Raw genomic sequence first — 17090 nt, 5'->3', positions numbered from 1 at the left:
CGTATAAACAAGGTTAACACTGTTACAAATATGTGCCACACTGTGAACCCACAGCAAACAAGAATGACAAACACATTTTGGGAGAACATCCGCACCGTAACACAACATAAACACAATCGGACAAATACCCAGAATCCCTTGCATCACTAACTCTTCCAGGACGCTACAATAAACACACCCGCTACCACCAAACTCCGCCCCAACTCAAACCCACCGCCGAAAAAAGGCATTAAATTTGTGTTTTTATTTTATTTGACATGTCTTTGATTTTTTAAATTATTATTATTTGAAACTGGATTTTGTATGTCACTATAAAGTTATACAAGCCTTGCTTGGTCAATATTCAATGCAAAACTTGTTTGGGTCCCTATTAAAGGATTAATTTGTTCAACCTCGGCCCGCGGCTTTGTTCAGTTTTAAATTTTGGCCCACTCTGTATTTGAGTTTGACACCCCTGTATTAGATGATGGCATCATTTTGTCCTTAATTAAAAAAAAAATCCAAATTGTACCCTTTTTCTTGTCCCTTTTTCTTGTACAAATGCTTGTGTGCAGTATTGTTCTCTTTTATGCAAATTCCAAGGATATAAATGTGAGAGTCCTTTTTTTTTTTTTTTTTTTTAGATAGCAAATTTGGGTATTTGCCACGTCATCCCAGCAGGGTGCGGGAGGCACACCGGAGGGGGACAGATGGACTCGAATCTCTTCCCGTGGTTTTGTGTTTTCAATTTCATACACGCCAAGGCGGAGTGGAGGCAGAGAAACACTACAGAGAAATGTTTGCTCACTGATATGAGGAGGAAACGCTCTAAAAAAAAAAAAGGCACGTTGACGAGATACCCAAAAAAACTGGTACCAAGAGACTCGGGTGTTGCCAGCAATGTCTGTGGAGGAAAGCGAGTCAAGAATAAACTCAAAATGAGAACGGTCAGAAAACTGGAAAAACAACTTAAAAGACTTGTTAAAGTGCACTGAGCACATCGTTATTGCGCATTTCACGCTATCTTAGCGGCTAGTTTAGCGATTAGCATATTTGTTACTTACTGGTAGTCTCCACCATGACGTACTTGGAGGTAAAATTGTTTGAATAATTGTATCTAAGTTATCACAAGCAGAAGGCTCGTAAAACTTCACTTTGTACCATGGGAAGCGACGTGAAGGCGTCGGTTTCTTTCTTCGATTGTAATCCACAGGAAGATTTAATCTTGACCCGAGATCTACAAAGCGGAGTGGAAGCAGGACCTGATGCAAGTTCCAGGCACCTTTTCTTTGAACTGTTTTGTAACCAAAAGCGATGGCTGTTTACGACCCCCCTCCCTTAGAAACAGCTGTTGCCATGTAATCAGGGAAAGTCGAAATGAAAGAGGAGGCATACAATCTTTCGTCAGAGCGTGGGACGACACTGAACAACGGTACAGTGTTTATGCGTGTTTCCTCAATTGAGCTAAATTGAATTGTGAAGTGAAGTGAATTATATTTATATAGCGCTTTTCTCAAGTGACTCAAAGCGCTTTACATAGTGACACCCAATATCTAAGTTACATTTAAACCAGTGTGGGTGGCACTGGGAGCAGGTGGGTAAAGTGTCTTGCCCAAGGACACAACGGCAGTAACTAGGATGGCACAAGCGGGAATCGAACGTGCAACCCACAAGTTGTTGGCACGGCCACTCTACCGACCGAGCTATGCCGACCCTGTCTCTGTTTAATTCCTTGCTTCTTGTCTTGTTTAATAGATGTCATCAGCGTTTGAACCTGACAAAAATAATACACAGATGAAGTGTCTACGCATGCAGAGATCATGGTGTATCAACAATATAGTCAACTATAAACAAGGGTTGTACTGTATATCGGTACTAATAAAGTATCGCGGTATTAATGAATTAAAAAAGGTACAACATTAACAATCATATTACAGTATGTGTAAATTATTATTTCATGTTTTGTTTGTACACAGCTAGCCAGACAGCATTTGTACTGTAGTTGTAATAACACACACGGCGTGTTGCGTGTATCATGATCAATTTAAAGTGACCCATTTGATGGACATTTGTGCATTCAGTTCAGCTGGATGGGGGCGTTTTTACCGGTTTATTTGGGTAAGCACTTCATTTATGTTGAAATAGCTTGTCTCCAAATTCCACATTCACAGGGTCAAAGTCACGCAGACCTCATTCTTTCAGCTTCCATCTGCTCCAATGTTACAAGCTGTTCTTTGTACTCGCTTCAAAAGCAGCATATCAACCTCAGCCTCAAAAAGATAAGGTTGTGTATCCTCATTTGTCCAAAAAAGGTTGATTTCGTTGTTTGTTATCATTTTTGCCATGTTTAGAATACACTTAAGTTTGTTTCCGGAAGTAAGAACACACAGCTGTCGCTGGAAGTCCAAAGCAAGCTGCTATGGAAACAGAAATAAATGCGCAGAGCAATTAGTTCTGGCCATCCTTAAAATACCGTATTTCCTTGAATTGCCGCAGGGCATATAGTATGCGCCTGCCTTGAATTACTGCCGGGTCAAACTCGCTTCCAAAAATAATTAGCGCATGCTTAGTATTACCGCCTGGTCAAACTCGTGACGTCACAAGTGAGACTTCCCCTGTCATCGTTTTCAAAATGGAGGAAGCTGATTTCGATACCTGTAATTTTAAATCGCATAAAGGGAAGAAGATTAAGAGTTATTCAGTAGGATTTAAGGTCCAAGCTCACATCACACTCACATTTTTACTGCATACCTTTGGTAAGTGCCGGAGTGAGAAGAGGTTTTAAAACAATTAGCGCATGCTTACTTTTACCGCATGCCTTTGGTAAGCGCAGGAGTGAGAAGAGGTTTTAAATTAATTAGCGTCTCGGCGGAAATTCAAGGAAATACGTTATATATACTTGCAGTGTGTATATTGTACATATTACATATTATTTTGAAGGTGTCTATTCTTACATTTTATATATATATACAGTGGGGGAAAAAAAGTATTTAGTCAGCCACCGATTGTGCAAGTTCTCCCACTTAAAATGATGACAGAGGTCTGTAATTTTCATCATAGGTACACTTCACCTGTGAGGGACAGAATGTGTTTAAAAAATCCAGGTATTCACACTGTAGGAATTTTAAACAATTTATTTGTAAATTATGGTGGAAAACAAGTATTTGGTCAACCATTCAAAGCCCTCACTGATGGAAGAAAGTTTTGGCTCAAATTCTCACGATACATTCATTCATTATTCATCCTTTCCTTCACATTGATCAATCGTCCTGTCCCTTTAGCAGAAAAACAGCCCCAAAGCATGATGTTTCCACCCCCATGCTTCACAGTAGGTATGGTGTTCTTGGGATGCAACTCAGTATTCTTCTTTCTCCAAACACGATGAGTTGCGTTTATACCAAAAAGTTATATTTTGCTTTCATCTGACCACATGACATTCTCCCAATCCTCTGCTGTATCATCCATGTATCCATTTTGGTACAAACTCAACTTGTCGTGTTTGGAGGAAGAAGAATACTGAGTTGCATCCCAAGAACACCATACCTACTGTGAAGCATGGGGGTGGAAACATCATGCTTTGGGGCTGTTTTTCTGCTAAGGGGACAGGACGATTGATCCGTGTTAAGGAAAGAATGAATGGGGCCATGTATCGTGAGATTTTGAGCCAAAACATCCTTCCATCAGTGAGAGCTTTGAATGGTTGACCAAATACTTATTTTCCACCATAATTTACTAATAAATTCTTTAAAATTCCTACAATGTGGATTCTTGGATTTTTTTTTTCACATTCTGTCTCTCACAGTTGAAGTGTACCTATGATGGAAATTACAGACCTCTGTCATCATTTTAAGTGGGAGAACTTGCACAATCGCTGGCTGACTAAATACTTTTTTGCCTCATTCTATATTATATATATATTTATGTATATACTTGCAGTGTGTGTATAAAACAAATATGTTTTAGCGGGATTTGAAGGCTACAACGCTGACTCACACTAGCCACATCTTTCAAGCATTTTTAATCATCTTTAAAATCTAAAAAAAAAGACATATTTTTGTCTCTCATATGTAATAATGATTGTGAATGAAAGGCACAATTCCCAAAAAAAGTGCAGTTCATCTTTGAATGCCCTGCTGACCTTTTTGAAAGATGCTTAGATGCTTTTTGCTTAGCATGTTAGTTCATGTCCAATAAAAAAAACGGAAATTAGACAAATAATTCCCCTTTTTAAGCGAAACAAGGCGGTGTTTGCAAGAAGCCTGTCAATATTTCTTTCAGCAAATAGCAGGATCCCAAACATCTCCTCCACTTCCATGCCTTGCAGCCACGACACACTCGGGAGCCCGTTCACATTCTCGCTCCTCCGGCAGGAAAACAAAGTGCGGCGTGGCAACTTAACGGAGAAACATCTTGCACAAACAACAATGCGTGTGCACGCGTGTGTGTGTGTGTGTGTGTGTGTGTGTGTGTGTGTGTGTGTGTGTGTGTGTGTGTGTGTGTGTGTGTGTGTGTTTGCTCTTGTACCCTCGCTTGCTGGCTGTTGAGGCGCTGCCAATAGATTGTATTATGGGCTGTATTTACCTAACGAACACATACAGCGGGCCTTTGTGCCAGGCGCAGGAGGCGGACGCAGTCTCCATGGAGACAGTTAAGGGAAGGGAAATACATTTATTGGCAAAGGGGAAGGGGCGTGATGAGACAAATCACCCTAATAGGCAGATGATGAAGCCTCATCTCCGCGCTGACATGAAGCAATATTCTCTAAAAGATTGGAAAATGGTGACCGTTGACGCACTGACAAAAATAAAAAATAAATAAAAAAATGTTTATTTTGCCTTTTGGGAGACACATAATTCCAAATGAGTCGGATTACGGATCTAACATATGGAGATGTGAAGTCCAAACTCAGCCATTAAAGATAACGTATTTCCGCTAATTAATTTAAAACCTCTTCTCACTCCTGCACTTAATCAAGGCATACGGTAAAAGTAAGCAGGCGCTAATCATTTTAAAACCTCTACTCATCCCTGCGCTTACCAATGGCATGCCGTAAAAAATTGAGTGTGATATAAAAAAAAAAAAAAAAAAAAAAAAAAAATATTCTGCGGCCGCGGCCCGGTGGTTGGGGACCACTGCTCTACAACATGTCATCGCGCCCACCTTTGCCAGCCGGACGCATGCATTTCGCTGCTTCTCCTAAGAGATTGCAATGCATACCTTTTACACTGATGGTTGTGATATAAACAACTTTAACACTCTTACTAATATGCGCCACAATCTGTGAACCCACACCAAACACATTTCTGGAGAACATCGGCTCTATATAATATAAACACAACATAAGAATTACCCAGAATACTAAGCATCCATGACTTTTAGCTAATATTATACAAGCGCCCCTAACCCCGCCCACCTCAACCGACGTTGGTGCTAGCGGGGTGTATAATATAACCAAGAGTCATAGATGCATGGCATTCAGGGTAAGTGTTATGTTGCATTTATAATGTCTTACAGAGCCGATGTTCTTCCGAAATGTGTTTGTCATTGTTTGGTGTGGGTTCACAGAGTGTGGCGCATATTAGTAAGAGTGTTAATGTTGTTTTATATCACAACCATCAATGTTATCTGTATGGCTGTGGAACAAGACCCCTGGTTTACATATAGCTAAAGCAAAAAAAAAAATTATCCGCCGTGTAGAAAAAGATTACAGGGGAAGCGTCACTCGTGGCGTCATGAATTTGACCCGGCGGTAAAAGTAAGCATGCGCTAATAAATTTGGGGAGCGAGTTTGTCCCGTCGGTAATTCAAGGCAGGTGCATATTACATGCCCGGCGGTTATTTAAGGAAATACGGTAGGTTCAATGTTTGCTGTCGCCCGAAATAGAGAAATTACAGGTGTTTTAAGGACATTTTGATGGAAAAATAACAAACCATTTGATTGTTGTTTAAAGGCCTACTGAAACCCACTACTACCGACCACGCAGTCTGATAGTTTATATATCAATGATGAAATATTAACATTGCAACACATGCCAATACAGCTGGTTTAGTTTACTAAATTGCAATTTTAAATTTCGCGCGAATTATCCTGCTGAAAACGTCGCGGTATGATGATGTCGCGGATTGTAGCGGACATTTTGGTCAAGCACCGATCCCAGCTATAAGTAGTCTGCTTTAATCGCATAATTACACAGTATTCTGGATATCTGTGTTGCTGAATCTTTTGCCATTTGTTCAATTAATAATGGAGACGTCAAAGAAGAAAGATGTAGGTGGGAAGCATTGTATTGCGGCTGCCTTTAGCAACACAAACACAGCAGGTGTTTCCCTGGTTACATTCCTGTAAGATGACTGTGAAGCGTTACTATGGAACAGAGCGGTCAAGTGAACATGGTTCCCTACCACATGTCAACCGGCAGGTTTCGGTTAGAAAATGGTGGTAATAAGTCGGAGAGTTATTACCACCATTTAGAGAGTTTGCGTCGTTCTTCTTGCAGCTGCGGACTCTCTTGCCTCCTCCCACCGGCCGCCCCCGACCGTCGGATGCTTACACCGTGGAGGAGGGGGGGGAAAAAAATCTCAGCCCGGCTGTCTTGCCTTGTCGAGAAACAGGGCTTCCCACGTAGACACTGGCGGTCACCACACCCGTGGCCACACCCCTCTGACTTTCAGGTGCGACCATATAATCTCACTAAAACACTAGTAACACAATAAGCAGATAAGGGATTTTCCAGAATTATCCTAGTAAATGTGTCAAAAACATCTGAATCGCTCCCACTGCCCTCGTCTTTTTTTTTTCTTTAGTCCTTCACTCTCACTTTCTTCATCCATGAATCTTTCATCCTCGCTCAAATTAATAGGGAAATCGTCGCTTTCTCGGTCCGAATCGCTCTCGCTGCTGGTGGCCATGATTGTAAACAATGTTCAGATGTGAGGAACTCCACAACCCGTGACGGTCAAGCGAACATGGTTCCCTACCACATGTCAACCGGCAGGTTTCGGTGAGAAAATGGTGGTAATAAGTCGGCTCTTACCGTAGACATGAGCGGAGAGCTTGCGCCGTTCGCCTGCAGCTGCGGACTCTTTTGCCTCCTCCCACCGGCCGCCCCCGACCGACGGATACTTCCACCGCGGAGAAAGAAGGAAAAAAAAAAAAAATCTCACCCCGGCCCGACCGGCTGCCTTCTCTTCGTCAAGAAACGTGGCTTCCCTCGGAGACACTGGCGGTCACCACACCACTGGCCACACCCCTCTGACTTTCAGGTTGTACAGGTACGACCATATAATCTCACTAAAACACTAGTAACACAATAAGCAAATAAGCGATTTTCCACAATTATCCTAGTGAATGTGTCTAATAACATCTGAATCACCCCCACTGCCCTCGTCTTTTTTTTTCTTTAGTCCTTCACTCTCACTTTCTTCATCCACGAATCTTTCATCCTCGCTCAAATTAATAGGGAAATCGTCGCTTTCTCGGTCCGAATCGCTCTCGCTGCTGGTGGCCATGATTGTAAACAATGTGAGGATGCGAGGAACACCACAACCCGTGACGGTCAAGCGAACATGGTTCCCTACCACATGTCAACCGGCCGGTTTCGGTGAGAAAATGGTGGTAATAAGTCGGCTCTTACCGTAGACATGAGTGGAGAGCTTGCGCCGTTCGCCTGCAGCTGCGGACTCTCTTGCCTCCTCCCACCGGCCGCCCCAGACTGTCGGATACTTCCACCGCGGAGAAAGAAGGAAAAAAATAAAAATCTCACCCCGGCCCGACCGGCTGCCTTCTCTTCGTCAAGAAACGTGGCTTCCCTCGGAGACACTGGCGGTCACCACACCAGTGGCCCCACCCCTCTGACTTTCAGGTTGTACAGGTACGACCATATAATCTCACTAAAACAATAGTAACATAATAAGCAGATAAGCGATTTTCCGGAATTATCCAAGTGAATGTGTCTAATAACATCTGAATCGCTCCCACTGCCCTCGTCTTTTTTTTCTTTCTAGTGCTTCACTCTCACTTTCCTCATCTACGAATCTTTCATCCTGGCTCAAATTAATGGGGAAATCATCGCTTTCTCGATCCGAATCGCTCTCGCTGCTGGTGGCCATGTTTATAAACAATGTGAGGATCTCCACAACCCGTGACGTCACGCGCACATCGTCTGCTACTTCCGGTACAGGCGAGGCTTTTTTATTAGCGACCAAAAGTTGCGAACTTTATTGTCGATGTTCTCTACTAAATCCTTTCAGCAAAAATATGGCAATATCGCGAAATGATCAAGTATGACACATAGAATGGACCTGCTATCCCCGTTTAAATAAGAAAATCTCATTTCAGTAGGCCTTTAATGCCAGTTTTTAAATGTTTGCACATGTTATAAATCAGGGGTCGGGTACCTTTATGGCTGAGAGAGCCAAGAAGCCAAATATTTTAAAATGTATTTCCGTAAGAGTCATATAATAAATTTTTTTAACACTAACACAACTAAACGCGTGCATTTTTAAGCAAGACCGACATTTCTAGAGTATAATAGGTCTCTTTGTTATTCTGAAGCTAAATGTGGAGGGGGCGTGACCTGCGGTCCTGCAGCGAAGCGGGGTGTTTGTTGCCAGGACCGGCCTCGAAATCTGCGACCGGTGCGTAGTTGCCCACCTGGGCCTTGTTATCTAATCACCTGTCGCTCTATTTATAAGCAGCAGCAAGGAGGAGAGACGGTGTATTTCTGGACAGGATATGTCAAAAAGTCAATACACAAATGTTAAAAAAAAGAAAAAATAATTGCGATTAATAAAATAATTTTTTGACACACAATATTTCATTGTATTTCTGGACTGTATATGTCAACAAGTCAATAGACAAATGTTAAAAAAAAATAATAATAATAATAATAATTGCCATTAATAAATTAAAATAAAAACGTTTTGACATACCTAGTATTTAATTGTATTTCTGGACCGTATATGTCAAGATTTCAATAAACAAATGTTTAATAATAAAAAAAAAATATTCGTGATTAATTAATTAAAATAAAAATGTTTTGACATACCTAGTATTTAATTGTATTTCTGGACTGTGTATGTCAAAAAACTCCATTTACAAATGTTTTATTTTTTTTAAAGAACAAATAATCGCGATTCATTAATTAAAATAAAACATCTATGACACACCAAGTATTTAATTGTATTTCTGGACTTTAAATGTCAAAAAGTTAATAAACAAATGTTTAAAAAAAATACATAAAAAAAAAAATTGAGATTAATTAATTAAAATAAAAATGTTTTGACATACCTAGTATTTAATTGTATTTCTGGACTGTGTATGTCAAAAATTCAATAAACAAATGTTTAAATAAAAAAAAAAAATCGGGATTAATTAATTAAAATAAAAATGTTTTGACATACTTAGTATTTAATTGTATTTCTGGACTGTAAATGTAACAAATTCAATTTACAAATGTTTTTTTGTTTTTTTTTAAAGAACAAATAATCATGATTAATTAATTAAAATAAAACATGTATGACACACCTAGTATTTTAATTGGATTTCTGGACTGTAAATGTCAAAGAGTCAATAAACAAATGTTTAAAAAAAAAAAAAAAAGAACAAACAATTGCGATTAATTAAATAAAATAATTTTTGGACACAGACAACATTTAATTGTATTTCTGGACTGTAAATGTCAAAAATTAAATAAACAAATGTTTAAAAGAATAAAAATAAAATAATCGCGATTAATTAATTAAAATAAAAATGTTTTGACATACCTAGTATTTAATTGTATTTCTGGACTGTATATGTCAAAATGTCCAAAAAAGAATGTTTAAAAAAAACAATAATAATAATCGTGATTATTTAATTAAAATGTATATTTTTTTACACACCCGGTATTTAATTGTATTTCTGGACTGTATGTCAAAAATTCAATAAACAAATGTTAAAAAAAAAAGAAAAAAAAAAAAAAGAACAAAATATTCGCGATTCATTGATTAAAATAAAACATGTATGACACACCTAGTGTTTAATTTGATTTCTGGACTGTAAATGTCAAAAAGTCAATAAACAAATGTTTTAAAAAACAAAACAAAAACAAAATAATTGTGATAAATTAAATATAACATTTTTTTTCACACACAAAGTATTTAATTGTATTTCTGGACTGTATATGTCAAAAATTCAATGAACAAATGTTTAAGAAAAATAAATAAAATAAATTTAAAAAAGTAAATAATATGTCAAAAATTCAATTTACAATATTTTATTTATTTTATTTATTTATTTTTTTTAAAGAAATATTCGCGATTCATTGATTAAAATAAAATATTCATGACACACCTAGTATTTAATTGTATTTCTGGACTGAAAATGTCAAAAAGTCAAAAAACAAATGTTTTTTTTTTTTTTTTAAAATAAAAGGGACTTTAGAAACAAAGGGTCTTACCTGTCCGAGTTGGGGGAACTTAGCGACGAGGTCGACTTCCTCTTGGTGAAGAAGTTCTCCTTGACCAGCAGCCGCACGCTGCCTCCTTCTTGCTGGGCCTTGCTCAGCGAGGCCCGGGCCACCTCGTCCCGGCTCAGATACCTGCCAGGATGCAAATGTCGGAGGTGTGACATCAGCAGTTGTTTATGAAACGCAACAAGGGAAGAACAGGGAAAATGTGGTCTTTTTAAGATCCTGTGGACATTTCACTTTTGTTTGATACCTTCTACTTCCACTGAGAAGTAAAAATAGTTACTATTTGTGCCAAACCTCTTCTTGGTGTCGTAGCTTCAGCTGCAGAGGTAAGAAGCATAAAGTTTGGACGCGGGAATGGGAAGTAGACGATCCTCATCACTTCCTGTCTATGTCCCAGATGGGTGTGTCCCCTGGCGGGGGTCCCAATATCCCTAAGACCATACCAACACATTGTTTGCCAGTCTGGTGGCAAAACAACTCATTAGTGGTCACACTCTGCGTGGAACGAGGCAATCTTTGGGGGGGGGGATATGTCAGGACATTGTTAGGTGATGATGCAAACCTCTGGTCTTTCTCCTTGGACACACCAGCAGTTCTTCCAAGCTCCAACTTGGTGGACAATAAGCCCTTTTCCAGCGCAGGAACGTTCTCACTTACATAAAGTTCCCCCTGTTCTCCACCACCCGAGCAATTGATTGATTGAAACTTTTATTACAAACCCCGTTTCCATATGAGTTGGGAAATTGTGTTTGATGTAAATATAAACGGAATAAAATGATTTGCAAATCATTTTCAACCCATATTCAGTTGAATGCACTACAAAGACAACATATTTGATGTCCAAACTCATAAACTTTATATTTTTTTTGCAAATAGAATTTCATGGCTGCAACACGTGCCAAAGTAGTTGGGAAAGGGCATGTTCACCACTGTGTTACATTATATTTTCTTTTAACAGCACTCAATAAATGTTTGGGAACTGAGGAAACTAATTGTTGAAGCTTTGAAAGTGGAATTCTTTCCCATTCTTGTTTTATGTAGAGATTCAGTCGTTCAACAGTCCGGGGTCTCCGCTGTCGTATTTTACGCTTTATAACGCGCCACACATTTTCCATGTAAGACAGGTCTGGACTGCAGGCGGGCCAGGAAAGTACCCACACTCTTTTTTTACGAAGCCACGCTGTTGTAACACGTGCTGAATGTGGCTTGGCATTGTCTTACTGAAATAAGCAGGGGCGTACATAAAAAAGACGGCGCTTGGATGGCAGCATATGTTGTTCCAAAACCTGTATGTACCTTTCAGCATTAATGGTGCCTTCACAGATGTGTAAGTTACCCATGCCTTGGGCACTTATGCACCCCCATACCATCACAGATGCTGGCTTTTGAACTTTGCGTCGATAACAGTCTGGATGGTTCGCTTCCCCTTTGGTCCGGATGACACGATGTCGAATATTTCCAAAAACAATTTGAAATGTGGACTCGTCAGACCACAGAACACTTTTCCACTTTGCATCAGTCCATCTTAGATGATCTCGGGCCCAGAGAAGCCGGCAGTGGTTCTGGATGTTGTTGATAAATGGCTTTTGCTTTGCATAGTAGAGCTTTAACTTGCACTCACAGCTGTAGCGATGAACTGTATTTAGTGACAGTGGTTTTCTGAAGTGGTTTTCTGAAGTGTTCCTGAGCCCATGTGGTGATATCCTTTAGAGATTGATGTCAGTTTTTGAAACAGTGACGTCTAAAGGATCGAAGGTCACGGTCATTCGACCATGCCGCTTAGGTGGAGTGATTTCTCCAGATTCTCTGAACCTTTTGATGATATTATGGACCGTAGATGTTGAAATCCTTAAATTTCTTGCAATTGCACTTTGAGAAACGTTTTTCTAAAACTGGTGACTATTTGCTCACGCAGTTGTGGACAAAGGGGTGTACCTCGCCCCATCCTTTCTTGTGAAAGACTGAGCATTTTTTGGGAAGCTTTTTTTATACCCAATCATGGCACCCACCTGTTCCCAATCAGCCTGCACACCTGTGGGATGTTCCAAATAAGTGTTTGATGAGCATTCCTCAACTTTATCAGTATTTATTGCCACCTTTCCCAACTTCTTTGTCACGTGTTGCTGGCATCAAATTCTAAAGTTAATGATTATTTGCGAAAAAAAAACAATGTTTATGAGTTTGTAGCATATTCAACTGAATATGGGTTGAAAATGATTTGCAAATCATTGTATTCCGTTTATATTTACATCTAACACAATTTCCCAACTCATATGGAAACGGGGTTTGTATGTTTGATGAAAGTATATGGTGTGTGTATGCAGGTGTGCTTTTATAAATAACGTTTGATTTGATTTTGAAGAGCACATTCAACAGTATCGCAACAATAAGTGATAAAGTTGGTCACAATAACTGATGTAAAATGTGAATATCATCCCGACAGTGAGTTTATTTTTGTTTTGACACCCAAGTATTATTAACAGTGTAGTCGTGGCAGCTTGAGTTGAACATGTCTGCACTCTAACTGCAGGTAGGTTTGAAAAAATGTCAAACGATTGCTTCGGTTGTGCCATTTCTCCTTTTAAAAGGCCGACGAGGGCTCTTTCCCTTTTGGCCGGATCAAGCGAGTCAGGCTTTTTTTTGTTGGCTGTTTCCATTTCATCCACTCTGCGCTGTATTTCTCCTCAACTCTGACACGGCCGGGTCATTTTAATTCCTGTCAGGAGTGACACGTGGCGTTGGGTGCATTTTTCTCAACTCGCACACCTTTTGCACCGGGATAACAAATTTGTCGGCGGAAAGCAGCGGCCGGCGAGCGAGAAGGAGTAGATTAGAAGGATTGACGGCACCTGCGGGGGGGAAATGGGTTTGCTGCGCCGGCGAAATGGCCAGAATTCAACGGAGGGAGAGCAGAAGTAGACACAAATGGAGCAATGAAAATTTAGAGGATGTCATTTTTAGAGTATGTTTTGCAGTGTTTCCCACACAGGACAGGCATCTATTTGTGGTGGTGTGGTCGGGCGGCAAGGGGGGGTGTGGAGGGGGGTGGGGATGACCAAGAAGAACGCGGAGTTGGAATATAATTACAACACTTTATGTATATATTTATATAATATTTACATATTTATATCATATGTAACTACAATCTCCATTCACAGACAGAGTCCCATTGCTTTTTCTCGAGGTGGCATAGCTCGGTTGGTAGCGTGGCCGTGTCAGCAACTTGAGGGTTGCAGGTTCAATTCCCGCTTGTGCCATCCTAGTTACTGCCGTTGTGTCCTTAGGCAAGACACTTTACCCACCTGCTCCCAGTGCCACCCACACTGGTTTAAATGTAACTTAGATATTGGGTGTCACTATGTAAAGCTCTGTGAGTCACTTGAGAAAAGCGCTATATAAATATAATTCACTACACTAATTCACTTCACTTATGAGCGGTTGAGAGAGTCAAAAAGCCCCCCAAAAAATAAAAAATAAAAATAATAATAATATATTTTTTTTGTGGCGGCCGTAATTCTTTTGTGGCGGGCCGCACCAAATAAATGAATGTGTGGGAAACCCTGGTTTTATGTTAATGGAACGTGTAGATTCCCGGTCACCTAAAAACCCCGTTTCCATATGAGTTGAGAAATTGTGTTAGATGTAAATATAAACGGAATACAATGATTTGCAAATCCCTTTCAACTCATATTCAGTTGAATATGCTATTTTTTCCAAATATTCATTAACTTTAGAATTTGATGCCAGCAACACGTGACAAAGAAGTTGGGAAAGGTGGCAATAAATACTGATAAAGTTGAGGAATGCTCATCAAACACTTATTTGGAACATCCCACAGGTGTGCAGGCTGATTGGGAACAGGTGGGTGCCATGATTGGGTATAAAAACAACTTCCACAAAAAATGTTCAGTCTTTCACAAGAAAGGATGGGGCGAGGTACACCCCTTTGTCCACAACTGCGTGAGCAAATAGTCAAACAGTTTAGGAACAACGTTTCTCAAAGTGCAATTGCAAGAAATTAAGGGATTTCAACATCTACGGTCCATAATATCATCAAAAGGTTCAGAGAATCTGGAGAAATCACTCCTCGTAAGCAACATGGTCGGAAACCAACATTGAATGACCGTGACCTTCGATCCTTTAGACGGCACTGTATCAAAAACCGACATCAATCTCTAAAGGATATCACCACATGGGCTCAGGAACACTTCAAAAAACCACTGTCACTAAATACAGTTTGTCGCCACATCTGTAAGTGCAAGTTAAAGCTCTACTATGTAAAGCGAAAGCCATTTATCAACAACATCCAGAACCGCCGCCGGCTTCTCTGGGCCCGAGATCAATTAAGATGGACTGATGCAAAGTGGAAAAGTGTTCTGTGGTCTGACGAGTCCACATTTCAAATTGTTTTTGGAAATATTCAACATTGTGTCATCCGGACCAAAGGGGAAGCGAACCATCCAGACTGTTATCGACGCAAAGTTCAAAACCCAGCATCTGTGATGGTATGGGGGTGCATTAGTGCCCAAGTCATGGGTAACTTACACATCTGTGAAGGCACCATTAATGCTGAAAGGTACATACAGGTTTTGGAACAACATATGCTGCCATCTAAGCGCCATCTTTTTCATGGACGCCCCTGCTTATTTCAGCAAGACAATGCCAAGCCACATTCAGCACGTGTCACAACAGCGTGGCTTCGTAAAAAAAGAGTGCGGGTACTTCCCTGGCCCACCTGCAGTCCAGACCTGTCTCCCATCGAAAATATGTGGCCTGTTGTGAAGCGTAAAATACGACAGCGGAGACCCCAGACTGTTGAACGACTGAAGCTCTACATAAAACAAGAATGGGAAATAATTCCACTTTCAAAGCTTCAACAATTACTTTCCTCAGTTCCCAAACGTTTATTGAGTGTTGTTGAAAGAAAAGGTGATGTAACACAGTGGTGAACATGCCCTTTCCCAACTACTTTGGCACGTGTTGCAGCCATGAAATTCTAAGTTAATTATTATTTGCAAGAAAAAAAAAAAAGGTTTTTGAGTTTGAACATCAAATATCTTGTCTTTTTAGTGCATTCAATTGAATATGGGCTGAAAAGGATTTGCAAATCATTGTATTCCGTTTATTTTTTTACATCTAACAACATTTGGAAACAGGGTTTATATATATATATATATATATATATATACAGTGGGGCAAAAAAGTATTTAGTCAGCCACCGATTGTGCAAGTTCTCCCACTTAAAATGATGACAGAGGTCTGTAATTTTCATCATAGGTACACTTCAACTGTGAGAGACAGAATGTGAAAACAAAATCCAGGAATTCACATTGTAGGAATTTTTAAGAATTTATTTGTAAATTATGGTGGAAAATAAGTAATTGGTCAACCATTCAAAGCTCTCACTGATGGAAGGAGGTTTTGGCTCAAAATCTACATGGCCCCATTCACGGATCAATCGTCCTGTCCCCTTAGCAGAAAAACAGCCCCCAAAGCATGATGTTTCCACCCCCATGCTTCACAGTAGGTGTGGTGTTCTTGGGATGCAACTCAGTATTCTTCTTCCTCCAAACACGACGAGTTGAGTTTATACCAAAATGGATACATGGATGATACAGCAGAGGATTGGGAGAATGGCATGTGGTCAGATGAAAGCAAAATAGAACTTTTTGGTATAACTAAACTCGTCGTGTTTGGAGGAAGAAGAATACTGAGTTGCATCCCAGGAACACCACACCTACTGTGAAGCATGGGGGTGGAAACATCATGCTTTGGGGCTGTTTTTCTGCTAAAGGGACAGGACGATTGATCCGTGTTAAGGAAAGAATGAATGGGGCCATGTATCGTGAGATTTTGAGCCAAAACCTCCTTCCGTCAGTGAGAGCTTTGAATGGTTGACCAAATACTTATTTTCCACCATAATTTACAAATAAATTCTTTAATATGATGAAAATTACAGACCTCTGTCATCATTTTAAGTGGGAGAACTTGCACAATCGGTGGCTGACTAAATACTTTGTTGCCCCACTGTGTATATATATATATATATATATATATATATATATATATATATACTGCCCAACGCCCCCCAATCTCACAAATTCGGAGGTCTCAAGGTTGGCAAGTGTGTGATACACACACACTCACACACACACAAATGCACACACACTTACAAGGGCTGTCATATGACATACTTTCCTTACCTAGACACCAAGCGACCATAATATTGGGTTAATTAGATAATAAAATATATGCATCAATGACATACATTCTGTGAGAGAGGTAATAATTAAGCAATGTGTCTAATATTGAGTTTAGATCGCGGCAACGTGAAACAATTTGTCAGGATACTGCAAGCTGTTTCTATCAACGCTATCTTCAGGTTATGCTCTTGTGGCTCAATTTTTCGGAATCAGCCCCTCGGCGCACATGACTGACAACTCTAATTAAATTAAAATGTAGGTGAACAACTCCAAATTTAAAAGAAGAATGTTCTCAAAATGCAGAAAAAGAATCTCTACGGACTTTTATGTTCAACCCATACATTGGAATAAGGATTCAAAATAAAATGTGCTCCGTGTTCCGCGATGACTAAAAGAGTAGAAATCTCCCTGGGATGAAATGAAGACAAACAAGAAAATAGAAGGCGATTAGCCA

At 39.9% G+C, this 17090-nt stretch overlaps 1 protein-coding gene across 2 annotated transcripts in view; it reads right to left on the bottom strand.

The window, feature by feature from the left end:
* zranb3 (zinc finger, RAN-binding domain containing 3) overlaps positions 1-17090 on the bottom strand; it is a 334364-nt gene that overhangs the window by 29068 nt on the left and 288206 nt on the right. For both annotated transcript variants that reach the window (XM_061889175.1, XM_061889174.1), the window contains one exon: positions 10419-10559. In XM_061889175.1, coding sequence (XP_061745159.1) covers positions 10419-10559 — 141 coding nt within the window. The remainder of the gene's footprint in view (positions 1-10418; positions 10560-17090) is intronic.

Source organism: Nerophis ophidion, linkage group LG27 (assembly GCF_033978795.1).
Source record: "Nerophis ophidion isolate RoL-2023_Sa linkage group LG27, RoL_Noph_v1.0, whole genome shotgun sequence".
NCBI classification, from domain to species: domain Eukaryota; kingdom Metazoa; phylum Chordata; class Actinopteri; order Syngnathiformes; family Syngnathidae; genus Nerophis; species Nerophis ophidion.
This window is presented reverse-complemented; position numbering and strand designations above follow the sequence as displayed.